Source organism: Rhynchophorus ferrugineus, unplaced genomic scaffold, assembly GCF_030347505.1.
Source record: "Rhynchophorus ferrugineus isolate W39M unplaced genomic scaffold, kcgeb_rfMv2 rfM9, whole genome shotgun sequence".
NCBI classification, from domain to species: domain Eukaryota; kingdom Metazoa; phylum Arthropoda; class Insecta; order Coleoptera; family Curculionidae; genus Rhynchophorus; species Rhynchophorus ferrugineus.
Window position 1 is genome coordinate 39,269,121 of NW_027472588.1, and position 27,142 is coordinate 39,296,262.

The 27,142-nt window shown below is 33.0% G+C and overlaps 3 protein-coding genes and 1 long non-coding RNA gene across 5 annotated transcripts; 2 read left to right on the forward strand and 2 right to left on the reverse strand.

The window, feature by feature from the left end:
- Window positions 1–1,106: 1,106 nt before the first annotated feature.
- On the reverse strand, window positions 1,107–13,166 carry LOC143202936 (uncharacterized). Of its 2 annotated transcripts, XM_076414943.1 has the most exons (7): window positions 12,675–13,166; window positions 8,824–9,072; window positions 8,610–8,724; window positions 7,035–7,136; window positions 5,075–5,272; window positions 3,373–3,798; window positions 1,107–1,397 (listed from the first exon to the last, which is right to left on the reverse strand). In XM_076414943.1, exons 1-7 carry the CDS (start codon window positions 13,149–13,151, stop codon window positions 1,240–1,242), a joined length of 1,725 nt encoding a protein of 574 aa, XP_076271058.1. In that variant the 5' UTR covers window positions 13,152–13,166; the 3' UTR covers window positions 1,107–1,239. The 2 variants fall into 2 exon arrangements, with proteins under 2 accessions (XP_076271058.1, XP_076271059.1); XM_076414944.1 differs by lacking the exon at window positions 5,075–5,272.
- Window positions 2,169–2,659, forward strand: LOC143202953 (uncharacterized). Its single transcript, XR_013007256.1, has 3 exons — window positions 2,169–2,310; window positions 2,367–2,458; window positions 2,522–2,659. It is a non-coding gene; the product is annotated as an uncharacterized LOC143202953 (long non-coding RNA).
- A 995-nt stretch (window positions 13,167–14,161) lies between the features above and the next one.
- On the forward strand, window positions 14,162–21,563 carry MBD-R2 (PHD finger protein MBD-R2). The gene is made up of 10 exons (XM_076414931.1): window positions 14,162–15,272; window positions 15,329–15,656; window positions 15,814–15,981; window positions 16,033–16,241; window positions 16,298–16,561; window positions 17,305–17,469; window positions 17,532–17,762; window positions 18,791–19,272; window positions 20,715–20,866; window positions 20,991–21,563. The coding sequence occupies exons 1-10, from the start codon at window positions 14,438–14,440 to the stop codon at window positions 21,487–21,489; spliced, it is 3,333 nt and encodes a 1,110-aa protein (XP_076271046.1). The 5' UTR covers window positions 14,162–14,437; the 3' UTR covers window positions 21,490–21,563.
- Window positions 21,564–22,502: 939 nt separating this feature from the next.
- On the reverse strand, window positions 22,503–25,710 carry LOC143202946 (uncharacterized). The gene is made up of 4 exons (XM_076414971.1): window positions 25,395–25,710; window positions 23,976–24,265; window positions 23,018–23,209; window positions 22,503–22,935 (listed from the first exon to the last, which is right to left on the reverse strand). The coding sequence occupies exons 1-4, from the start codon at window positions 25,580–25,582 to the stop codon at window positions 22,649–22,651; spliced, it is 957 nt and encodes a 318-aa protein (XP_076271086.1). The 5' UTR covers window positions 25,583–25,710; the 3' UTR covers window positions 22,503–22,648.
- Between the last annotated feature and the right edge of the window lie 1,432 nt (window positions 25,711–27,142).

A 27,142-nucleotide genomic window follows, 5' to 3' on the forward strand; every position in this document is an offset into this window, starting at 1 on the left:
GTAAACCTTGAGTATTTGTCTGGTAAAATTCTATTTAATTGTTTAATCCAAAAGTAAATGGCATACCTTGTTATTATTTCTAATCTAATGTTTTATCTGGAAGATATTTATGTATTGCGCAATTAAAAGGTTTTAAATTTAGGTTTTTCTACGATATCTCACAAAAATATGTTATATTATCGACGTAGCAACATCGCGGGATAATATAAAAGAAATAGCTCAAAAACCTTCGTCCGACAGTGTAATAAAACAACTTTGGTCATGATATATTGTCTTGCCTCTATAAATTTTTTCCCACATTGTAGGACTACTGAGTTACTCAATTAAAACATTTCTTTTTCAAAAGTTTTACCAAATAACCTGAAATATCTACAACGTAAATTTTTTTTTGTTCGTATAGTCTGTAGTCTGTTAGTAGAATATTAATCTGAGTTATTATATGGGTATAAAAAGTGATAATAGTCATATAATATTTAGCTGCCAACAGACGTTACACTATAAAACATTATTAATGTTTAATCATGGTATAACTGTAATCATGGGTCCATAAAGACTTTCCAATTAAATATCTAACAAAAATAATTTCTGTTAAATATAAATAGCGAGCGACTCAGTTGAATCTAGTGTTTTAATTGCCCAGCACCTTCACCAAATCGGTTCTAACAAATCATATCCAAAAAAAAACATTGATGCATGGCAAATACAATTAAGATTTTTTCTTCCGTCTTTTCCCCTTTTTATATTTATTTAGTAACATCAATTTAATAAGATCTGTTAGACTAAGGCAGAGAACGTTGTGCTACAGTTGTTAACATATGTAATCGTTATTCATATGTTTATCCTGTTAAATGTGCTTGGATTTTCAAAACAAATAAATGTTTCTCTGAATTTTTAAAGGCTATGCCTCTACCTATCTTGTATATTATTAGTTAATAAAATCCATGAATTGCTTAATTAAATGCAGCTGTGTAAATATTGCGAATAAAACTAATGATTTTTTATGAGTTTAAATCCACAACTGCACATTTTCTGTCAACTATTTAGCAACGTTATTCGTGTCCTTAACTTTTTTGCTGTTTTCCTTTTCTTTACCAGAATATCTATTGTTCTGTTGTTAAATATTTATTGATAGGAATTGAAAATATTTATTGTTATATTATACAATCTTTGTTATCTTATATATTATAAGGAACTATTGTTTATACGCTATTTACATTATATCACAATTTTGTTTGTTATTTATTGAAAGAGCTCTTCTAAGCATTTCTCTCTGATCACCTCGATCGGTGATATTGGATCGTTCACTGGGGAGTTTTCGCTAGTGAGGCAGAGAGACTCGACCTGTGGCAATATGGGTAGAACCATTGTGTAAACATCCTGTTCAATTTCCGATGATCCTAGAAGAAAATATGAAAAAAATGAGATATTAAATATCTTTCAGTGCTTTCTTTCATCAGTTTCTATGTTCTTCAGAATCTGTTTCATCTATCTAAAATTTATTCATTGGGCTACAAAGTTAGCTTTACAGCCGTCCGGTTGTCAGATGTACGCTAAATTATTCAAATTATTAGTTATAATTACTACAGGTTATAAACCGGCAAACATTTTAGCCCTTTAATTATTTTAGTAAATTAGTCCGTCGTAATATATCATATCACTTTGTTTGAAAATGCCGAAAACAATAGATATTCAGGGTCACAAATTGATTGCGGCTTCAATAGGTTATTTACCAGATAATGGAGGCCCCCTTTTGTCGGTAAATTCCGTTAGAGAGGTAATTATTGATGATATTAAATAATATAAGTCCCTACAATTTTATTGAAAATGTTTTTTGGTGGGTTACTGCCGCGCTAAATATTAGTGTGAGTACTGTGAATATCATCGCTTACAAAATGAAGAATAATACGTTAGACTCACCCAAGAAAACCCGTCTGCATACAAAGTGGGTGACGAATCTTGACCATCTTGATATTGGTTCTATTCGAGACTAAATATACAAAATGTATAAGAGCAGTAAGTACACAAACTATTTTATCGATATAAACATAATTTAATAAAAGAGTTAGGGACATTCAGCTTTTTGAGGAATATGAGAAAACATCTTTTCATACACTCTTACAGGGCATACGGTTTAAATGGTGTAAAGATAACCCTCGGAGAGGTGTAATGGAACTTCCAGACATTGCCTTTAAAAAAAATTAAATTTTTAAAGGCATAAAATAAGACCAAGGAAGATAAACTATTTGAATTTGTGTATCTTGTGTATAAAATGGTTCATTGTGGCACTCTTGGTAAGACAGTAACAAAAAGGTAAAAGTTACAATAGCATTCAATTAAGTTTTGTTGGTCATTATATTTATTAATAGTTAATTGTAAATATATTGCTGGTCGAGAAGGATATTTCATCAAAAACTGTTTGTTTATGTGGAAGGAAGCATTGTCAACCATAACACCTTCGGTTTGTATGTAAGACAAACAGAGGAAGTAATTGATAAATGGTGGAATCGTGAACATGTTTTAGACAGATTAGAAATTAACAGTTTAGTGATCGAATTGGACAGTGAGTCAGAAAGTGCAACTGATTGAAAGAAACTTTCAGGATATGTGATAATGCTGTGCAATGCTGGAAATTCCTGAGACAGAATGATGAGAGTGGAAACAAATAAAGGTATGCACATAATTAATTGAATATAATGTAGAAAATGGTATTGTAGGGCGTGAAAGAGTTGTGTGCACAGATATTATTGTAATTGTTCAAAATTAAACATGAACCTTAGGTTAGAACGTATGAGAAGAGAATGAATACTAACTGTTTTGTAGATATGGTAAATGCATTAGACAGAATTCAGTGATTAATTTTATGAAGAATGGTGTACACAGATAGTAGCAGAAGAAATAAAATATACAGTGATACCAAGATGACTTGACAAGTAAAAACACCATTGAAGGAAACAAGCACTAAACATAAAAAGGTAAATATGCTCTCAAATGAAAGTAAAATACGTTTCTCAGATATACAATTGTTAATTAGGTGGATTAGGCCTCCAGGGGGATACGACTACATAAAAAAACGGGTGGTGTGGAAAAGAGTTCAACGTAAACACAACAAATCTAACCTACAAACTATTATACATATGTTCTTAATTGTAGTTTTAAATCCTTCGATAATATATGTATTAGATTTACTATAATATTAAAATAAATTATATTTGATAACATTTTTGTCAATTATTTTATTTAGATTAGAATTTTCTTGTATGTCAAAGCAAAACTGAACTAAAACTTAGAGTTGATGCGGCAACATTGTAATGTTTCGACGTCATAAATATCCACGACGCATTACTAAAAAAGCTTTGAATAGTCTATACTTACCAATGGTATTTGACACGTTGGTCTGTCCTATATTATTCCCTCCATAAACTATTTGTGGCATTATTTGTTGATTTTGTGATGGTTTCGGTATCAGATTAATGTTCCCAGTGTTATAATCCACGGACATGATACACTTTGGTGTCTTACTATTATCCAGAGTTAAATCGTTTGTGGTTGTGCCAGCGGCGATTTGTTCGTTGTTTCCTTTAACATCTTGAGCTGTTCGATCATTGGATGTCGCGGGAACCGCAGTATCCCCATCAGAAACGCGAATGACGGTCCCAGGGGGATTCATCGGACACTTGTGAGATTTCTGGCTGACCTTGTAACGGAAACTCTTGTTGCAGGCCGTGCATTTGTAGGGCATGACGCCGGTGTGGATCCGCATGTGAACGAGATAGGATACCCTCTGTCGAAATTTTTTTCCTAATAAAATACAGATTTATTAGTGTTTTTTTCTTGTACGTGCGTCATCTAACAGATCAATTGAACAGTCCCCGGTCTGACACATAGATGGCGCTACTAGAATTAAATCCATATGTTTCATTATTTAGCCCTAACCCTCAAAAAACGCGTGTATAAATTTAACAGCCGTCGGATCATTAGTTTGTGAATTATAGCAACTTTTGTTATTGTGAAAAAAATGGCTAAAAAGGAATTTCGCGTGTTGACAAAATATTGCTTTTTGAAGGGAAAAATACAGTTGAACCAAAAACTTGGCTTGATGCCGAGTTTCCGAACACTGACCGAGGAAAATCAACCATCAAGGATTGGTATGCTAAGTTTAGATGTGGTGAAATGAGCACTGAAAACGGTGAACGCAATGGACGCCCAAAAGAGGTTGTTACCCAAGAAAACATTAAAAAAATCCACAAAATGATTTTGAATGACCGTAAATTGAAATTGAATGAAATAGCAGACACTCTAAATATATCAACTGAATGTGTACATCATATCATTGACAAATATTTGGGTATGAGAAAGCTCTGTGCAAAATGGGTGCCTCGCGAGCTCACTTTTGACCAAAAACAACGACGAGTTGATGATTTGGAGCAGTATTTGAAGATGATCAAGGGTAATAAACCCCAATTTTTGCGTCGATATGTGACAATGGATGCAACATGGCTCTATCATTTCACTCCGAAGTCCAATCGACAATCATCCGAATAGACTGTACACGATGAACCCGCTCCAAAGCGTGGGAAAACAAAACAGTCGGCTAACAAAGTTATGGCGTCTGTATTTTGGGATACGGATGGAATAATTTTCATTGACTACCTTGAAAAAGGAAGAACCATTAACAGCGACTATCATTGAAGGACGAAATCGCCGAAAAACGGTTGTATTTGAAGAAAAAGAAAGTGCTACTTCACTAAGACAATGCACCATGTCACAAGTCAGTAAAAACGATGGCAAAAATTCATCCATCCAGCGTATTCTCCAGATCTGGCCCCCAGCGACTATTTCCAGTTCTCAGATCTCAAAAGAATGTTCGCTGGGAAGAAATTTTCGTCGAGTGAAGAGGTGACCGCCGAAACTGAGGCCTATTTTGAAGTAAATCGTACTACAATTATGTTGAATAAAAAAAAATATTTTGCCAAATAGATGTGTTTTGCTTTTGTAGGCCGGGGTCTTTTCAATTGACCTGAATCATTACTTTTTTCCGAACCTTGTAATTGTTACACTTATGGTTTTCACTTACCACATATTTCACAGCCGAACGGTCTTTCTCCCGAATGTATCCGAATATGGTTTTGTAACGTCGAATGCTCCTTGAAGGCTCTACCACATTCGGTACAAACATAGGGTTTATCAGATGAGTGATACAACATATGTTTGTGATAGGACTGTTGAAAAGTAAACGACTTATTGCAGATATTACAGGAATACGGCATTTCTCCTAAAATAAATCACAATTATTATATCAAATATCGTTATCTTCACCTATCAGTATATCAAATTATCGTGTAAACGCAACATAAAAGATTTTCTCGTGGTTATTGGGTGTAAATTGATTATAAAGTAGTTTTAAATTCTACCGAAAAAATTATTTAGTATTAAATATTGTGAAAATTGGTATCTGTGGTTTGAATGACCACACATCTCATCCCAACAAAATTACTACGATAGGATAATTTTCAGAGCTCGCAAATGACAGAATATGTCAAATATTATAAAATACTGATAACTGTAATGCGATAAACATCGAGGAGATATATTGCATTGACTTTGCGATAAAGAATCAAACATTTAAAAAAGCTGAAACTTACAATAAACAATTAAAAAACCCATATAAAAGGTCAATTGAAAAGTCCCCGGCCTACCATAGTAAAACACATTTTTTTGGTAAAATTAGTACTTTTTATTCAACATAATTCCCTTCAAGGGTGATACACTGATTATAGCGGCTCTCCAATTCTACGATACCATTTCTGTAATACGATTTGTCCCTTGCTTCAAAATAGGCCACAGTTTCGGCGATTACCTCTTCATACGACGAAAATTTCTTCCCAAGGAGCCTTCTTTTGAGATCTGAGAACAGGAAATAGTCCCTGGCGGTTAGATCTGGAGAATAAATACAATAAATGGTAAAGTGCTGTTCATATTTATCATATCCTAAATACTTTAGCTTAGGGCATTCTTCCTCGTCTTCGGATGAAGCTGAATAATCATTTTCTTCTTCTTCAAATGTGGCCGTTTTCGGCGATTTCGTCCTTCAGACGGTCCAATAATGTTATGTACTAGTCGTTGTTGATAGTCCTTCCTTTTTCAAGGTAGCCAATGAAAATTATTCCATGCGCATCCCAAACATATTTCCACGCTTTGGAGCAGGTTCATCATGTGCAGTCCACTCGGATAACTGTCGATTGGACTTTGAAGTGAAATGATGGAGCCATGTTACATCCATTGTCATATATCAATGCAAAAACTCTGGTTTATTACGTTTGATAATCTTCAAACACTGCTCCGAATCATCAACTCGTCGTTGTTTCTGGCCAAGAGTGAGCTCGCGCGGCAAGCACTTTGCACAGAGCTTTCTCATACCCAAATATTCGTGAATAATATGATGTATACGTCCAGTTGATATCCTTAGAGTGTCTGTTATTTCATTCAATTTCGATGTACGGTCATTCAAAATCAGTTTGTGGGTTTTTTAATGTTTTTGTCAGTAACAACCTATTTGGGCGTTCACCGTCTTCGGTGCTCATTTCACCACGTTTACACTTAGCATACCAATCCTTGATGGTTGATTTTCCTGGGGCAGTGTCCGGAAACTCGGCATCAATCCAAGTTTTTGCTTCAGCTATATTTTTTCAAATTCCTTTTTATCAATTTTTTTCACAATAACAAAAGTTGCTTCACTCAAAATGCTATAATTCACAAACTAATGATCCGACAGCTGTCATTTATACATGTCTAACTAAAAAAATATATGGATTTAATTCTAGTAGCGTCATCTATGTGTCAGGCCGGGGACTTTTCAATTGACCTGTTACTGCCGATAAAAATAAATTACCTGTTCATTATTATATTTTTTAATATTAACTTTTAAACTTATTATTATTTCTACTACTTATACTACTTAAATCAAGATCAAATATGTCTAACATCTATAATGATCAAGAATGACACACAATCATAAATCGCATAATCTCAATCACCTGTATGCAGTCTTTTGTGTTTCTTCAAGAAATACTTTGTGGTAAACATTTTCGCACAAACATCACAACTCCACTGTTTGTACTCGGGAGAACGTACTTGTCCTGAAATAACAAATGAATAAACAATTATATACTTACCATAAATATTTGGCAAAGAAAATATTTAAAAAAACATTTCAAAATCAATAGTCTTCAACATATATATTGTACTGTACTCTATATTTGACCGAGTTATATTTAAAATAATATAAAATGTTCATTTAAAAGTATAAATTTTGTGTTAAATCTGTAATATTAAGTTTTAATGTATTGTTGGTACAATATATTGTCATTAAACATAGAAAATTCTAAGAATTTTCTTTTGATATAATTGTAATGTAAATTTTACATAAAAATAAAATGTATTTTTAAGCCTATATTGCTTTTTTATTAATAAAATATTTTAAATTTCCCGCTATTCAAATTGTCAGTCGGGCCCTCTGGTGGCAAATTAATGCTACTTGTTCACAGGTTATATATGGGAGATACGCTTCTAATTCCTCTGTGTTTTGTGTATACAGTTCACAAAATATTGAGAATTTAGAAGGATCTTAAATGTGCGCATGCGATACAGTGTTTTAGTTATTTAATTTGCCACCAGGTGGCTCGAGGTATAAATTTGGTAGCAAAGCTGAAATTTGACGATTTCTGCTTTCAGAAGTCTATTCTAAAAAATAAGAAGGCGTAGTGTACGTTTATATTTTTGGAAATAATCAAAAATTTACTGGATATTTTGGACTTTTTTGGTAATTCTGTGCTTTCTATAGTAACAATTTAATCCATATACAAAGAATTTCGGTTTAGTTTTTTTGACAAAGCTTTTGGTGAAAGCGTCTCTTTCACTGCTGACAAAGCATACTTAAAAAACTTATAAACTTACGTGTTAAATATTCTTATCTTGTTAGCTGTGTTTTTATGGTACTTTTTTAGTTAAATTGATTTGTTTAGATTTCAATATTAAAAGATCAATAATTTTTAAAAAATATCGATTTATCGATATATCGGAGGAAAAAAATATCGATATTGGCAATAAGTATAAAAAATATCGTTATTTTACAAAAAAAAATATATTGATGTTTAAAAAACATAAAAATAGTGAAATATTAGCTTAAAAAATCTATATTATAAATATTAGCTAATATATATATATATATATATATATATATATATATATATATATATATATATATATATATATATATATATATATATATATATATATATATTAGTCGATATTTTTCGATATTTTTCGATATTTTTTCAAAATAAATTAAATATAATTTTTATATAAAGATATTTTTTAATATATTTTTTAAATGTTATACAATACGTTTATTGACAAGTACCTAAAACTAGACCAAATATTTTAAATTAACTGGCAATTAGGTTTGTTAAAAATAATTAATTTTAACACATATATTATATATAATATCAATATGTGTTATATCGCAAAAAATATCAATATTTTTTTTTTCAATGGGTCGGACACCCCTAGAGTGTTGTAACATACAATTTTAAATGGTAGTATTTATTTACCTTTTTCACCAGTATCTGGATCCATTTCAGGATTAGGCTCATTACTTTTTCTACCATCCTTATTTATCATGTGTGAAGGTAAATCTATATGATTACTAAAACCATAATGGGCTACCTAAAATACACACACACATATTCGTATAAAAGTCGAACGATTTATTTTGGTCAAATAAGAACGTTTTATTGTTATCGTTCAAGGAATGATCCTGCTTACCCTTAAATGTACCATCAGACTACCCCTCATTCGAAATTTCTTGCTGCACAGATGACAGTGATAGCTATATTGTCCGGTCTTTTGATCAGGTATGGTCTGATGAAGTAATTTCTGATGCATGTCGAGTATATTCCGATCAGAAAACGTGAAACTGCATATATCACAGGCAACAGTTTCTTCTCCAATCGCCCCCAAAGCAGGAGATGTCGGTCTAGATGGTGAAGGACATCCATCGTTTTTGTTAACCATCTGTGAAAATCACAAGAAGAGAAGAGAAGATAATTTGAAAAGTCCGTGCGTCACGTGATGCTTGTGGCTGTCACGTACGCATGGTTATGCCCAATTCCATCCAGAGATCGCTGTTGGTTCGCTCTTTTACTATATATTAGTCGGTGACTGTTAATCGGGTGTAAAAAACCCGAGTGACATTGTGCCGTACAGTCCAGATCCGAAATTATAATCAACAATTTTAAATGAATTATGGCCAATATTATATCAAACCACCTGTTAGTATGTGTGCACTTGTATTTTCTTTATACTTCTTTTTTATTCTTTGCTTATTATTATTTATTTATTATTTTTATTTTTTCATAGAGCAGAAGCAGGAATGTTAGTTATTAATGATCTTGTTAAATTTTATTAATAGGTGATATTATTTTATTTGCTATGATGAAACAAAAATAAAAATGCAACAGTAGCTATGAATATTATGCGTATACGGTTGTACTTGAAGGTTACGAAAGGTTAAAAGGCAACAAGTGAAGACAACACTGCTACAGCTGTCTTATTCAGAATTGTCAATTCTAATTAAATAAACACAAAAGGTGTTTCAAGTTGAAGTATAGAGGCTTTTTTCAAATATACATGGCTTCACAAACTAAAGGTGCTATATCATTATAGAATCGATTGAACGATTTTAAAGTCATTTAAAGACATAGCTAATAGTTATTCATAAGTTTATAAGGTTTCATACACTTGCTTATTTGCTGTATAGTGTTTAAGTTTTTAAGGATTAAGAAAATTATAGTTATTATTCTTTATTTGACTTGATTTACTGCTTAATATTAAAGATAACATTTAATAATCCTAAATTTAATATGAAAAAATAAGAAAATTTTAATTATTAATTTTTTTGCTAAATGTTTGTGAACATTTGTTTATTTACTTGTCATTTTACAATAATTGTAAGAAATTTAATAAATATTGTGCTTCATAAAATAGCACAATATAGTTATTTATTTGCCAAAATATTATTTTTAATTGGAATTATTGCTAACTATTTATTAAAAAGCAATATCACTATAGTAACGATAAGATGTCATAAATTAATCATAACTGGGGGTATATGGACATGGCAAGTATTGAAAAGAGACCACAGGAAAGAAGGTGTATGTATATAGCTGTATATGAAAAACCACAAACTGTGGTACACTATAAATGGCATATTTATGAATGAAAAGTAAATCAAAACGAAAATGGAAGTGTACAAAGCAACGTGCTGATGATCTGACATTCGGTTGCAACACTTGAGTATAGTCAAAAAGAGATAACTTCAGATGGCTGAGGGATGTAACAAAGATGAAACAAAACTGGAAAAATTAAACAATAAAGTGTTTCAATAATTTCAAATAAACAATTTCAACGACTCTGGGATAAGGTTGCTAAATCACATATTTCACACACTGGAAGACACGCAGGAAATCAGAAGATTGAACGACTTATATAGGGTATAACTTTAAGTTAACTTAACTCCAGCTTAATATCAAAGATAACATTTAATAATCCTAATTTTAATATCAAAAAATAAGAAAATTTTAATTATTACTTTTTTTTGCTAAATGTTTGTGAACATTTTTTTATTTACTTGTCATTTTAGAATAATTGTAATAAATTTAATAAATATTGTGCTTCATAAAATAGCACAATATAGTTATTCATTTTCTTTATTTGCCAAAATATTATTTTTAGTTTGAATTATTTATTAAAAATCAATACGATCATTATAGTAAAGATAAGATGTTATAAATTAATCGTAACTGGGGATATATGAACATGGCAAGAATTGAAAAGAGACCACAGGAAAGAAAGTGTATGTATATAGCTGTATATGAAAAACCACAAACTGTACTACATTATAAATGGCATATTCATGAATGAAAAGGAAATCAAAACGAAAATGGAAGTGTACAAAGCAACGTGCTGATGATCTGACATTCGGTTGCAAGATTTGGGTATAGTCAACTTATAACTTCAGAGGGCTGAAGAATGTAACAAAGATGAAACAAAACAGGAAAAATGAAACAACTAAAGTGATTTCAACGACCCTGGGATAAGGTTGGTAAATTACGCATTTCACACACTTGAAAACACGCAGAAAATCAGAAGATTGAAGAGAATCAAACGACTTATATAGGGTATAACTTTAAGTTAACTTAACTCCAGCTTAATATTAAAGATAACATTTAATAATCCTAATTTTAATATAAAAAAATAAGAAAATTTTAATTATTACTTTTTTTTGCTAAATGTTTGTGAACATTTGTTTATTTACTTGTCATTTTAGAATAATTGTAAGAAATTTAATAAATATTGTGCTTCATAAAATAGCACAATATAGTTATTTATTTGCCAAAATATTATTTTTAGTTGGAATTATTGCTAACTATTTATTAAAAAGCAATATCAGTATAGTAAAGATAAGATGTCATAAATTAATCATAGCTGGGGGTATATGGACATGGCAAGTATTGAAAAGAGACCACAGGAAAGAAGGTGTATGTATATAGCTGTATATGAAAAACCACAAACTGTGGTACACTATAAATGGCATATTCATGAATGAAAAGTAAATCAAAACGAAAATGGAAGTGTACAAAGCAACGTGCTGATGATCTGACATTCGGTTGCAACACTTGGGTATAGTCAAAAAGAGATAACTTCAGATGGCTGAGGGATGTAACAAAGATGAAACAAAACAGGAAAAATTAACCAACTAAAGTGATTTCAACGACCCTGGGATAAGGTTGCTAAATCACATATTTCACACACTGGAAGACACGCAGGAAATCAGAAGATTGAAGAGAACCAAACGACTTATATAGGGTATAACTTTAAGTTAACTTAACTCCAGCTTAATATCAAAGATAACATTTAATAATCCTAATTTTAATATCAAAAAATAAGAAAATTTTAATTATTACTTTTTTTGCTAAATGTTTGTGAACATTTGTTTATTTACTTGTCATTTTAGAATAATTGTAATAAATTTAATAAATATTGTGCTTCATAAAATAGTACAATATAGTTATTCATTTTCTTTATTTGCCAAAATATTATTTTTAGTTGGAATTATTGCTAACTATTTATTAAAAAGCAATACGATCAGTATAGTAAAGATAAGATGTCATAAATTAATCATAGCGGGGGGTATATGGACATGGAAAGTACTGAAAAGGGACCACAGAAAAGAAAGTGTATGATTATGTTCGTTTTCACATCTGTCGGCACCGACACGACGCCGATATCGGTGAACGCGTAATCTCTCGTAAACAAATGGAACCCTTTCGTACCCGCCGATATGTCGGTATCGGTGCCGATTTTTATTGTGTACAGAGATATTTTAAAGGTTAAAGATATTTTTGCAAGACTTGGGTATAGTCAAAAAGAGAGATGTAACAAAGATTACATTCTTCAGCTACAAACTTCAGCTTAAGCGGTCTAATTTGTACCAATCCCGTACTCGCCTTGCTTGTATATCAATGCAAGTACAACAGAACAGTAACAATAAAATGATTTGTAAATTAAGTATTAAGATCTGTTAATTTTGTCACTAGCGCTAACAAATCACTTACACCTTCACAAGGCACAACGGCAATATCTTCACAAGCATCGTTGATGATGTTACGCTTCTCTTCTGTTTCATTCACCTCGTCTGGAAGATATTGAACTTGATTTGTATCGGCTCCATCGTAGTTTAGACTTTGCACACTAGCACCAAATGTGTTATCGTTAACGTGTCGAAATAAATGTATCGTTAATTTGTCCAGACCCATCAGAGTCTCTTTACACACCGGACACATCAACGGCGACGTAGCGACACTAACCAGGGTGGTACGTAGTGCATTTACCCCCTCGAAATGTGGCTTGGAGCACAAGGGACAGGAGAGTAACATTTTATTTTGCGAGATATCACGGAAATGTAGAACGTGTCCGAAGTCTCGACCGTCGGGACGCCAGGCATCTATTTTTAAGTCGTGTTTGGTTCGGTTATATTTAGATATTAGGTCTTGGAATTCACTTTTATTATTCAAACACTTTTTAATTATCATATTCTCTCAACAATTATATATACACTCTTTGATTTGACTCTACATATATGTTACAGAGCGCAAGAATCATATTACAACGGCAGTATCTGTGACCCAACAAAATATTGTACATATAAAAACCAGAACATGTCACAAATCAACATTTCTACAGTCTAAACTTTTACTATATTATGAGGGTTTTGGTAAAACTGAATGAAACACATTGCACATCTTGTAAACGATATTACTTTTTTATTTTAAAGATATCTATTTAAAAATTAATTTTGGTTTACGTTATTATTATATAAAATATAAGATCATTCAAAAAATCACTATAATTCCTCAGTGAGGCTAGAATCTGACTAATGGGAGGAGCTAAGAGATTCAAGATCTCCCCCCTCCCAAAAAACGCAATCATTCAAGGCTTTTTTTTAAATCCTTACCCTGTTTAACTAATATTAAGAGAATACCCTGAACCGAATGTGATGATGGAATATTGTGCGCATGCACCAAATATTTGCGCTCATCTTTTCCCCACCTACAGTGTATAATCGGCTATTATTCTATAGCGCTTGCGTAGAGTTTGCCACGAGAGGGCGAGTTTGCCACGAGAGGGCTTCTTCACTAAGACTATTAATTCAAATAAATGGAAATGCGCATGTGCATACTGTAGCGTAATATTAAGAAACATAATCATTAAATATATTTATTTTGATAAATAATATGATCGTAAATTTAAATATGATCTATCTATTATCACAAAATAATGAAATAATTAATTACATGAAATGAGATATTTTTTTAATGTATGACATCCTGAATCATGATCTATCCCGTAAATGCAATGTTGCCAAAACGGTTACCTGATACTGTGCAAACATAGAATTTTTTAAAAAAATTAAATAAAAATGCATTCCTTATTTTGAAACATAATTGTTTGGTTAATATTCATTCAAATTAATATTTAAAAACATTCATTATTAAATTGTGGATTACTCCCATCATTCATTTAAATAGATAGAAATTTAGGTTAGGTTGAACAATAAATGATTACATTATTATGCTTTGTAATTATGTTGGACAGATTAATTAACTTAAATAAAATATTTTATTGTTGTAACTACTTCTATTAAACAATGTTTTTAATATAAGTACTAAAAATGTGTTTGATTTTTGTGAATCCAGGAGAAATGTGAAAGCGGCCTAATGTTTTCACTTGTTTACTGTTAACGACAGTTGATGAAAATAAACAAAGTGTGTTGTAATTTACAGTTGGCAGTTGGTTTTTTATATAAGTGATAAATATAATGGGGCGTAAGTGTACTGTACAAAATTGTAAATCTGATTCAACCAGACCAGAGCATGTTGGTGTAACGTTCCATAAAGTTCCCCATCATTCTGATGTTCGCCCCAAGTGGATATCTTTGTGTCGAATATCAGAAGATAAATCAAACGCTAAAGTACTTTACGTATGCTCCCGGCACTTCCTAAGAGCCGATTTTTGTAGTTTTAAAGGGAAGAAATACATGTTACGACAAGGAGTGCTACCTAGTGTATTTCCTTGGGATAAGTCTAAATTGGACGCTATAAAAGCCGAAGTAACAACAAAGAAAGAAGTGGAGATACCAAAAAAGAAAGAAAAAAAGAATAAAGAAAAGTCTAAAGCAGAAAATGTTTCTATTTCAAAAAAAGATTATGATACCACGTCAGAATCTGACGAAAGTAAAATTGAGTCAGATAATTTACCTAAAACAGATAATAGTATTCAAGCAGATGAGAAAGATAACCCTAATGCTGATATTAAGGAGGAAACAGATGCATTTGACCAACATCAAAGATCTCAGTCAACATCTGCTCCCACTAGTCCAATGATTTTTTTAATTAACTCTAAAATAGAGGTCTTGGATAATAATGTCTGGTATACAGCAAAAATAAATGAGGTTGACTATGAAGAAAGCGAAATTCTAATCCATTTCGAGCATTATTCAAATAAATATGATGAATGGATATCGATGTCCAGTCCAAGACTACGACCTATTCAGCCTAAACTAACAGAGAAGTATGAATTAGGTGAAAAATGTATGGCAATTTCGAATGATACAAAAAAGTTTCCAGCTACTATTACTAACATAATAGATACTGGTATGATTAATAGGTTATAATTGTGATATTGTATTATCATTTGTTTTTTTTTTCAGAAACTTATGAGGTGCGATTTCAAGATGGTTTAAACCAAACAATTAAAGTTGATAAGATATCGAAAATTAGCAAAACTAAACCAGCACAAGCTTCACCCTTGTTTGAGCCTATCAAAAGCTCTAAACAGGAACGTCGTGATAAGAAGAGAAAGTTGAATGTTGCGGAACTTTTCGGTAAGCGCTGCAGGTCTTCCCATACAGAGGAAAAAAAGATGAAGACACCCTCAACATCACAGCCAACAGAAGAGTCAACAAGTTCCGCTCCTGACCAGAAAGCTATTCCAATTGCAGACTCTTCAATGAATTTGTCAGATCAGTGGCTTCCGACGTATGTAATTATTTATAATTAATCTGCTCATTTATTTATTTAATTTGATTAGATATTTAATTTATTTTTTTGTGATATAAGTTATATTGATAATTTTATTATTTTTGTCGATTCAAGTGGAGAGGTACTTAGTATCATTTATTTATATTATTCTTAGGTTTGAAAATGGGAAACCAGTTGGTAAGGATTCAAAGATAGAAAGTATAGATGGGGTTCGGAAATCTGTAATTGTGCCTGATCCAAGGATACCGTCCAATTGGGAGAGGCATTTAGCTCAACGTAGTCATGGCACTTCTGCTGGCAAGTGGGATACTATATTTATAAGGTAAACGAATAATTACATGTGGAAAGAAACTCACATTTTAAATTTCTTCAGCCCCGACAATAAGAAGTTTCGAAATAAATCCGAAATTAAAGTATATTTGGAGCAAAATTCAAATGTAGACGTAAGCCTCGACGTCTTTGACTTCAGCATTTATCGGAACGGTCATAAAAGGAAATCGATTAAACATAAATCGAAAACAGATAATCAAGCCGAACCTAATGAGGAACCTGTAAAGGAGGAACCAGTTAATAATGAAGAAGGTAGCACCAGTGTACAACGAAATGTTCAGGTTATTATGTAAATGATTGATTTTTAGTTTCAACGCCTACTGTGAATCTAAAAATTATTTTCGAGGATGATAGCTACAAATGTCCAATTGAAGGTTGTGGAAAGAACTTCCGTAGAGAGAATTTGGCATTGATGCACGTGAAGCATTATCATTCTGAATACACCAAGTATTTAGACTCAACGCCAAATGTAGCTGATCTGGCGTACGCTCGTACAGTTGGCGAGAACCTTGATAAGTCACCGGGCATTGTCAAGCCTGGTACACCAAAAGCTGCTATTGACAAGACACCAGGTACATGTTTTGTTAGTGTGTGAATTGTGAGTTTATCATATTTTTGAGCGATAAGTAATTTTATATCAGCTGTTATTTTTAATTTTCTACAACTAATATTCTACTCATAGGTGTTCCATAGGTTCTAATAAATTTTAATGTACAGGAGTACAAGGAGTTTGCTTGCTTATTAAGTACCCAAGATGATCAACGATATTCCTTAGTAATTTGTGATTTATTATTTGTGCATTACTTTTACTGACAAAACCTTATAGTTGAATGCTCTACATCTAAATAGCTTTGAGATAATGTCGCTTTATTTATTATGTCACTCAGGTACTTTATTTTCTTATTAACATTGAATCTGTAGAGCAGTTGGTGTCTACAGTAATACCGAAATTTAATCCTAGTTGGCGCATCAAATTGACATTTATATTGCCACATAATAATTTTTTTTATTTTTAAAGTTGGTACTGGCAGGTTTTGTTTCATTTGGATTTTTATCCGGTTATGTATTAGAATAACAAATACTTGCAGCTTAAATATAAGTGCCTTATGGTTTTTCTTAGTAGGTCTTTAATTTCTGGAATGTTCAAAGCACAATAACCTTTAACATTATTATTTTTGAGCTGATGGGGTAATAAATATACAAAATTTACTAATCAATCCCCATTATTTTTATATTAAAGTGTTGTTTTATGTTAAGTAAGTGTTAAATTATCATTCATTAAAATGGCCGGGTTTAATTGAGTTTATATAATCAGTTTCAGCCAAAGTAAGCAAAGCCGCACATATGCCAGCAGCAGAACCAAAAACCCCAGGTAACAATTCACCCAATCCAGAGGCGAAAACACGAGATGCCGAAATAATAAAGCTCCTAAATCAGAAAGTCGCCGAACCTGATAAAGATATCCAACCCTTGCCTTCTGGTATTGAATAACAATCTATCTAGTATCAGTGTTTGTTATTGACTGTGGATAACTTGTTGTAGGTTTGCCATCCAGTATGTATCCAGATATAAAGTTAAAAGATTTGTTGAGTAAAACAGAAGAGATTCCTCACAAGGATGAACTAAACATCAAAACGTTGTGCGCCTCTAGGCCCACTCATGGTATAAAAACACTTCTACCTGTACGGTCTAGTCAAGTATCTATGGAGAACCATGAAGAAAAGATCATCAAACGGAAACGTCCACCTTCTGATAGTCTGGACACTCATAAAGGTATGAAATTTTCATTTTATATGAAGTTATGTAGTAGTTTAAATCTACATTTATGTGATACATAAACCATTGTAGCTGAAATCATTATTTTATGGTTTTCGTAATTCCAAAAAAGTATTTTTGTGTATTTTGTTTGCTTTAATTGGGCCATTTTCATTTCTATTCCTAATATGAAAATTAGAATCTCAACTTTGAGGATAGAATGATGAAACCAGTGGTTTTATGAAATATATCAGAATTATTAAGCAATGTACGATATATTGGATGTGGGAAAAATCATGGTGTGTGTGTCAAGAACTTATGCTTTCACAGGCTTGTTTTGAAAGCAGCTTAATTCCATTGAGAGTTGTAAAGAAATCAAAACATCCTTTTTTATTTAATTCTATTCTTGCCTATTTGTCTGCAGTTAAATTGATATTAACAATATAACCAACTGGAAGTAGTTCATTCAAAATATTCGACTTTTACATACAATACATAAGATCAAAAGTCATTCTCATCCAATGGCTTTTTAAACACTTGTGATGCCTTGTCTACAGTCCTCATTACAACATCTTTTAGAAATGAATCGATTTCATTGCATTTCAGCACCATGATTGATGTTAATCCTGTCTATCATGTTTTTCACTATAAAATTATGAAAAACCATTTATATCCAGCTTCATTTTGTAATACACCTTGTGTGAATGTCTCAAAACTGTTGTCTATCTCCTGTTGGTCTTCTTCGAGAATATTATCAGCTTTTTCTACGATTGCAACCACACCGTGACTCATAATTATGTGTTTTTCCCTGGCGAGATCTTACTTTTCGTTGTTATCGGGAGGTGTCGCTGCGAGTCGCATTATTTACAATTAATGTTCTTCACTGGAGATAACGTCATAAACTTTTTACCAGACCTAATACCATAACTATTTATTATCTTGTCTTGTTTTTTCCACATTACACATTATATGTAGTTTGCGAAAAACAACACATTACTCCGAAATGTTTAGTAAAATAAATTAAAATCGAATTTCTAAACTTTAAGGTAAACAACCTCGACACTCAACCGTCAGTCCGCCAAAGTCCGACCACAACCAACCCACGCAACAACCTCCACCACCACAAAAACATCCGGTCGCGTCTAACCAGTCTTCGAACTCGCAATCTCCGCGCTCCGACATATCCGCCATACCTTCGGCTTTCGATCTAGCGCCACCTGTGGGGTTACGTACTTCTCAGCCACCGCCGGCTGTAACCCCTTTCGATGGCGTGATCATCGAAGGTGGCAAAATTATCAAATTAGAGCGCATGAAGCAAGAAGAGATAATCAACTGCACCTGCGGCTATACCGAGGAAGATGGGCTGATGATCCAGTGCGAGTTGTGCTTGTGTTGGCAACACGCACACTGTAACAACATACAGAAGGAGAGTGAAGTGCCGGAGAAGTATATCTGCTACATATGTCAGCATCCAGTGAAAGAAAGGAGATCAATGAAATATTTGCATGATCAAGATTGGTTAAAACAAGTAAGTATCACTGCATTAGTATATTGTTACGCATTTTGTCCATCTTTCCGGAAGTTTTTTGATGCCGGTATCGAAGAATTCTCTGGGTAACTCGGACAGCCACGTGCGCACGAATTCCTCTACCTCGTCGTCGGTGTTGAATCTTTGACCTCCGAGGGCTTCTTTTAGTGATCCAAACATGTATTAGTCACAGGGTGATACATCTGGACTGTAAGGGGTGTTCCAGTACCTCCCAGTTCCAGTTACCCGTAGACCTAGTTGTCTTCTCTTTGATTGGCGCTCCTTCCTCCAGTCTTTAGACGACATCTTGCTTTCGGGAGTGTAATAGTGTACCCATGTCTCGCCTGTAGTGAAGATTCGCGTTAAAAAACCGTTCTCCTCGGCCTCGTATCACGTCAGCAAGCGGTGATAAACTTTCAACCGCGTAAATTTTTGCTCGAAGTTCAATAGTTTAGGAACCCATATGGTGGATGATGGACTCTACACTACCAATACTGATACCCAGTTCAGCGTTCCTAGTTCGAAATGTCTCGAACATTCATCCTACGGTCCTCCAAAATTAGTTGTTTTACGCGGCGAATGTTGTCTGGTGTGATGTTGGTTCGCAGTCGACAATCATACGGCTCATTCTCGATGGTTTCGCGGCCATTCTTGTATCCATGTACTCAGGCACTCACTACCGAATTGATTTCGCAAACGCAGAAAAAATTCCGTCTTTTTAACGCATACCCACACTAAGAAATTAATGACAATACGTTGCGCTACGGCGGTCGACACTTGACGTTCACTCACATGAACGGTGAACACTCTTCATGGTCGTAGCACACGCGTGAAACAGGCGCTCCCGATGAAAACTATGCCACACTGTTCGTAAGGGACCCAGCTATCACATACTCAAGCCACGACCTTCAAAACATATATGAGCGCCATCTACAGCGTTTGTCTCTATCGTTTTTGAACCACCCTCGTAATAAGCATAGTATTAAACTACTATTAAATGTGAGGATGTATCCTCACATGTACATTCTGGAGGTTACAATTTTTATCTGAAAGAAATTTTTTTTAAAAAATTTATGTGAATTAAAATTAATATAAAAAAAACAAACATTAATAGTTTTTTTCGGAATATGAAAGTCAAGTACGATTTTTTTAAACATTTTCTTAGTTACTAGTTCACAGAGAAGATATGTGTTCGATAAAAGCGTGTTTAAAATACACTAATTAATCATTTATCCACATTGCAGGCATGGGTCAGGTTGCCGTTCTTTTCGAGCTCTCGAAATTCTTGAATAGTTGTATTATCGAATATGAAACAAAAAAAAATGTTGAAACCTCTACACCTATTTCTCCTCTTAAAGTGAAATTATGATATTTCAAAAATATATAAGACAATATAACAGTTGATTAATCGATGTTTCACTCATTCAGAAATTATTTTTTAGGGTACTTTGCCAGTTGCATCTTATCATACAAAAGATGACGATGAATTACGAAAAAGATTCGAAAAGCTGAAGAAATGCCATGACCTTACTGGTGGCGTGCATGAACTTAGAGATTACATGCATACTCTAGCCTACAAATTAAAAATAGCCGAGTAAGTAATTAATTATCAGAGTAACACTGTAGATTATAATTAAAAAATCGTTTGCGGTGTATTTCAAATCAGGATCATCATTTCACTCCTAGGACTGAATAAAACTGTTCTTTTTTATTTATAGGGCTAAAAACCACCCGAAACTGTATCTATGGTCAAAACCGTGGGAGAAACCAAAATTACCGGAAAAAGCCAACGTAAAAGACGAGGAATCGGCGGACAGCAAGGTCAAGATCGAAAACATGGATCATCAGTATCTCAAGAACGAAATGGCCGTCGAGAAGCAAGAAAACCAAAACGATTCTATGCTGATGATGATACTGAAAGACAACAAGGAAGACGTCCCGATGCTGAACGATCACAATAGCTTGGCTCCGATCATACCCAAGCCCGAGGCGGCGATCGATTCGGATGATTGCAGGCTCAACTTGCTGGACCACATAGCTCACGCGGAATCCTTGATCGAGGAACGGTTGGACAATTTCGAGAGACAGTTTGCCGAATTGGAAGAAGGAATGAATTTGGAGGACGAGGAAGGTTACCCGAAGACAAGGCAGACATTGCAACTTTTAATGAGAGATCTGGACACTTTAAAGAAGTTCAGCGAGTGGCCGATAGTTTGAGAATTATCGTTTTTATCATTCTGACATTGTTTATAAGTGTTATGTATATTTAATACATAGTTTATTATAGGTAATACTGGTTTTTTATTTCAAGTGGATAGATTGATGTCTTAAATTTAAAATATCCGATTTTTATATCCAATAAATAAGTAATATTCTCAAAAATCAACGAATTATACGAATTTTTCAATAGTCATCCTATTTGCCAGATTTAGCTCCATCTGATTTTTGTCATATGCTTTCACGATATGTTTCTTATTGAAAAACAAGCATACCTTGGCAGTGTATTTTAAAGGTCTAAACATTGGCCATCTTGTGATGAAGGATCTGGACACTAAAGAAGTCAAGGATACTAAAGAGTGGCCGATAATTTGAGTGTTATCGTTTTTATCTTTCTGATATTGTTTATAAGTGTTATATATATTTAATACATATTTTATTGTAGGTAATACTGTTTGTTTTTTATTTCAAGTGGATAGATTGATGTCTTAAATTTGAAATATCCGATTTTTACATCCAATAAATAAGAAATAATCTCAATAATCAATGAATTATACGAATTTCTCAATAGTCATCCTATTTGCCAAATTTACTTACCTGCTTCTTTTTTTTTGTCAGATGCTTTCACGATATGTTTCTTATTGAAAAACAAGCATGCCTTGGAAGTGTATTTTAGAGGTAAACTAACTAAATTGTTTTCCTTATATCATATTTTTTTAAATATTTCCAGTGTGTAAATAAATCTAAAAAGATATTTAAATCAAACAATTTCTTATAGAGAATCCTTCATCCATTTTTGGCTAGAGTCATCATGCCATTGCCCAAGAACACACGTGGTTTCTTTTAACAACACCTTCATTCCATTGACGGAATTCAGAACAATTGAAAGTCAGCGGATTCTTTGTTTTAATTATTTGGTGGATGCCACCTCTATGAAAATGGTTCAAAATGATTGTAGTCTCTATACACTTTATGATGGCCTTGGAGTGAGAATAAATAATTTGAAGACATGGTAGACATACATTATTTATTTCTTATTATAAATGTATACTAAAAACAATGGCATATTATAAACGTATCATACATATATAAATATTGAATTAGTAAGAATAAATATTAAAGCTAGCTTCAGCAATATTTATTGTATAATGCTCGCTTACTAGTCAAAAACGTTCCGGCTTCTACCTATTCGTTTGATTTCGTTGCTAGAAGTGTTTTCCGGGGCTTCGCATATGTAACTATACCTGGTAGAGCAGTCAGTTCCTTTGTAAGCGTAGCTTCGAAGTGCTGGATTATACGCTAGTCTGAGACATCTACCATCGCCCTGGATGGTGATTCCTGGATTGTCTTTGTTATCTTGGGAATTCGAACCCATCACTGGCCTGGCACTGTTACTCCAAATCCATAGTAGTCCCGGGTTAAGGCCACCGACCCAGAAATCTTTTCCTGGAAATTATTTTGAGTATTTTGGATATCTATTTTTCTTATTATTTTTTAACATCTACTGATTAAATATGTTTTTGCAAACCTTTAAGATGGCTGTTGGATTGTATATGAGCAATAACATCCTGGTTTTCTTCGATTGTTTCCATTTCGGCTAAGACGGCGCCTGCCTTCTTGCATTGTTTACTGGCTACTTTCCAGTCGTACTCCCTACCAGCAGCGCTGGCAAACATGTAGCAGTTTTTACCTACTCTTGTAAAGTTTTCAGAGCATGGATCTAAAATATATTATAAATATTTATAGGTGTTAACACTTATATATTACCATAACATATATGTTACCGCAAACAAAAGTTACAAAGGTAGCTGTATAATGTTTCATTCAGAAAAGTTCAAAAAAAACATCATTTTAATAATGTACACATATTCTAATATTTATTTAGTTGCATAACTTCAGCGAACGTCACATTAAATATGAATTGACTGTTTTATGTTCTATTATTTAAGCAAATATATTCTTCTTGCTTTGAGAAACTTAATATATATATATATATATATATATATATATATATATATAGATATATTCTATATGGGAGCATACTCAACTAAAAAATTAATACAAAAAAGAAAATAATTATTGACAGCTTATATACAGTTGCATATTTTATTGCAGTAAAATCTGAAGGAATTTGGCATATTGGTAGGCATTGGATGTTAATATTATCAACTTATTATTGTGTATTGCATTTTTAAAATATTTATTAAAAAATAGTAAATATTAGTGAGCTGAAGTTGATACATGTTATGAAAGTAGTTATGTAAAAAATACATACCAGCTAATGTTTAACTAACGGAATTACAATATAAAAATAATGTGTATTAAGAAATCTATAACATAAATAGCAAAATTATAACATTTTTTATTTAACTCGTTTAATTTTGAAATTTTAACTGAATTTTTATATATCCCAGCGCATTCGCCATTCTCTAATAGCAGCTTCCTTTACTTTTGATTATTGTGTTATTTTATTACATTAATCTTACCTGAGTCAACTCTGTTTCCAGCCATAACAAAATAGAGCATTTCCTCTACTCTCCTTAACCTCTTCTCCATAAAATCCACCTTATAAACCAGTTTCTCTATAGCACCTAGTAAATATAAATCCGTTTCGGACACTTGCCGTGGTGGAGGCTTCATCACTGGTGGCCTATGGCTGTTGTTACTCACTATTTTCGTGAGACTTATTTTGCTTTCTTTCATTATCTCCGGATCTACCCTGTCTTGTATAACGTATGCTTGTTCAGATATTGGTATTTGCATCACTCGACTCTCTCTATAAAATACATTAATGAATAAAATTATTGTTGTTAATCGTATTGGACAAATATTTAAGGCTCAGGAAATTAGGGACTCGCCATTTAAAGATTTTATAATTCTACAAGATAATTGCAATACTTATCACTAATAAATACAGGCAAATATTGAGAAAGTTAACAATTAAAAAAAAGGCAACTAAAACCGATAAATAAGTTCTATATAGATTTCTTTTATTTTATTATCTTTCTCTGAATAATGCTTTTCATATCCAAGTTCTTTTGTACAATATGATCAAGATTATTTGGACTTAATTTTATGATAATTCCAACTCAATTTGTATATTTAAAAGAAAAAAATAGATATGCATTATTAATAGCTTGGTTTGGTTCTACTACAAGTGGTCTAGTGTATATAGTCTCTTCAAAGTTTTTTTGTACATGCGTCATCAATATGTCTAATGTATTGATGCCGCAATCTGTAAATTCGTTTCAGAATCAGACACTATTTTCCTTCTCATTTTATGCTAGTTAAAAGGAACACTGTGCTGTCTGATTAGTTCGAACGCGTAAATGAATAAGCCTGTCAAGTCGTTCGGTTATCACACGTATGTGAAATTCTTGAGAGCAATAGTGATAAGAGGTTATAACTCTAACCTATAAACTATTGTGGCTACATAATTAACTGTGGTTTTTATATGTACTATAATATTAAAATAAATTATATTTCATAACATTTTTGTTCAATTATTTTATTTAGATATCATAGAGAGAAAAAATCCAATACCAATACACCAGTTTGGGTTTATTAACAAGCATTCAACGATTGACCAGGTCCACATAATAACAGATGTTATTCAAAAAGCCTACAAAATAAAAAGTATGCTCAGCTATATTCTTAGATGTAGCACAAGCATTCGATAAGGTTTGAGATGAAGGCCTTGTTCATAAAGAAGAATAGAATTCATAGAGAATAGATTCATTCATAGTTCATAGATTAGAATTTCGTTGTATGTCAAAGCCAAAGTGAACTAAAACCTAGAAATGATGCGGCAACACTGTGACCTTTCGACGTCATCAATTCGGATGACGTGAGTTCGCTGTTTTATTGAATGGACTATATGTATTTAACTCTGTAGGTGTTCTTACCTTCTACTAGGTGGCCTTAAAACCCAATCTTCAAGTACAGGGCCCCATATTCCCTCCTCCTCCGTCCATATAGCCGGATTGTCGTTCCTTGGCACAAAGCTTTCGTTGGTTAAATAGATGCCGTGAGCGACGGAAGCGGATAAAGAAATAAAAACGATTATGGACGACGCACCGAACGCGAACATCATGAGAATCTAAACTGGGACCTCGCGAAAGCCAGAAGATCGAATGTTTACCCGCACACTCTCGCTACTTTCTGTGAATATTTCTCACCTCTTTACCGACGACATCGAATCAACCAGATTCAAGCTCTTGCTTTTTTTTCTTGTTTTTTTTTTCGTGGAATAATGTGCGATAATTCTTCACCGACGTTCAGAACTGATCGTATGTGATTCGCATCGTAAAATGTAATGTAATAATGAGATTATGGCGGTTGTTTATGCTTCTTGACCCACTTTCACGACGCCGGTCGTAGGGGAAATCCGTTAATATGATGACATTTCGGAGAAAGTATCTCCGGCAGGTTTATGTCCTCTGGGTACCACGTCGTTTGCATCCTGTTATGGTTTTGCATAAACTTTTTGTAATATCGGTTAGATATAGGGATGATTGATGTTAGAAAAACATCAGTTTTAACATCGGATGAAAAGTATCGTCGTACGATAAATATCGATTGAAAAACATCGATGTAACAAACAGAAAACAGTAGAAACAGAACTGTCTATGAAATATGTGAAATTAACATTTTTTAAATTAATTACATCTTACGTTAGATTGCTAATTACAATCTTAAGTTACACATTAATTTCTTACCACTGTTCTGTTGTACTTGCATTATTATACAAGCAAGGCGAGTACGGGATTAATACATCAGTATGTATTTTATAAATTAAAATAACAGGTCAATTGAAAAGTACCTGGTCTGACACATAGATGGCGCTTTTTATTATAATTAAATCCATATGTTTTTTAGTTAGCCCTAACCCTCAAAAGATGCGTGTATAAATTTGACAGCTGTCATTGTCATTAGATTGTGAATTATGGCATTTTGAGTGAAGCAACTTTTGTTATTCTGAAAAAAATGGTTAAAAGGGAATTTCTTGTGTTGATAAAATACCGCTTTTTGAAGGGAAAAATACAGTTGACGCAAAAACTTAGCTTGATGCCGAGTTTCCGGACACTGGCCTAGGAAAATCAACCATTAAGGATTGGTATGCTAAGTTTAGATGTGGCGAAATGAGCATCGAAGACGGTAAACGCAGTGGACGCCCGAAAGAGGTTGTTGAAATGATTTTGAATGATCGGATATTGAAACTGAATGAAATAGCAGATACTCTAAAGATATCAACTGAATTCGGCTTCGAACTGCTTCCTCACCTACCGTATTCTCCAGATTTGGCCACCAGCGACTATTTCCTATTCTCAGATCTCAAAAAAATGCTCGCTGAGAAGAAATTTTCATCGAATGAAGAGCCGATCGACGAAACTGAGGTCTATTTTGAAGCAAAGGACAAATCGTACCACAAAAATGGTATCGAAAAGTTGGAGGGTCGCTATAATCAGTGTATCACCCTTGAAGGGAATTATGTTGAATAAAAAAAAGTAATTTTGTCAAAAAATATGTTTTACTATGGTAGGCCGGGGACTTTATAATTGACCTGTTACCTACATGGAACAGACTTCAAATGAATTTTCGTAATGTAGCAAAACCACAAAACCATGTTGTTAAGAATTTGTATTTAATTTAT

What these genes read in the sequence shown, in the direction of transcription:
- MBD-R2 (XM_076414931.1), top strand. Translation starts at nt 14,438, where the DNA reads ATGGGGCGTAAGTGTACTGTACAAAATTGTAAATCTGATTCAACCAGA. An exon ending in TATCCAACCCTTGCCTTCTG is followed by an intron (nt 17,470 to 17,531) that starts GTATTGAATAAC and finishes AACTTGTTGTAG; the next exon opens with GTTTGCCATCCAGTATGTAT. An exon ending in TACAAATTAAAAATAGCCGA is followed by an intron (nt 20,867 to 20,990) that starts GTAAGTAATTAA and finishes TTTTATTTATAG; the next exon opens with GGCTAAAAACCACCCGAAAC.
- LOC143202936 (XM_076414943.1), bottom strand. Translation starts at nt 13,151, where the DNA reads ATGATAATTAAAAAGTGTTTGAATAATAAAAGTGAATTCCAAGACCTA. An exon ending in TCCAGATACTGGTGAAAAAG is followed by an intron (nt 7,137 to 8,609) that starts GTAAATAAATAC and finishes TTGTTATTTCAG; the next exon opens with GACAAGTACGTTCTCCCGAG. An exon ending in GTTCGGCTGTGAAATATGTG is followed by an intron (nt 3,799 to 5,074) that starts GTAAGTGAAAAC and finishes GTATTTTATTAG; the next exon opens with GAAAAAAATTTCGACAGAGG.
- LOC143202946 (XM_076414971.1), bottom strand. Translation starts at nt 25,582, where the DNA reads ATGATGTTCGCGTTCGGTGCGTCGTCCATAATCGTTTTTATTTCTTTA. An exon ending in TGGAAACAGAGTTGACTCAG is followed by an intron (nt 23,210 to 23,975) that starts GTAAGATTAATG and finishes AATATATTTTAG; the next exon opens with ATCCATGCTCTGAAAACTTT. An exon ending in ATCCAACAGCCATCTTAAAG is followed by an intron (nt 22,936 to 23,017) that starts GTTTGCAAAAAC and finishes AATAATTTCCAG; the next exon opens with GAAAAGATTTCTGGGTCGGT.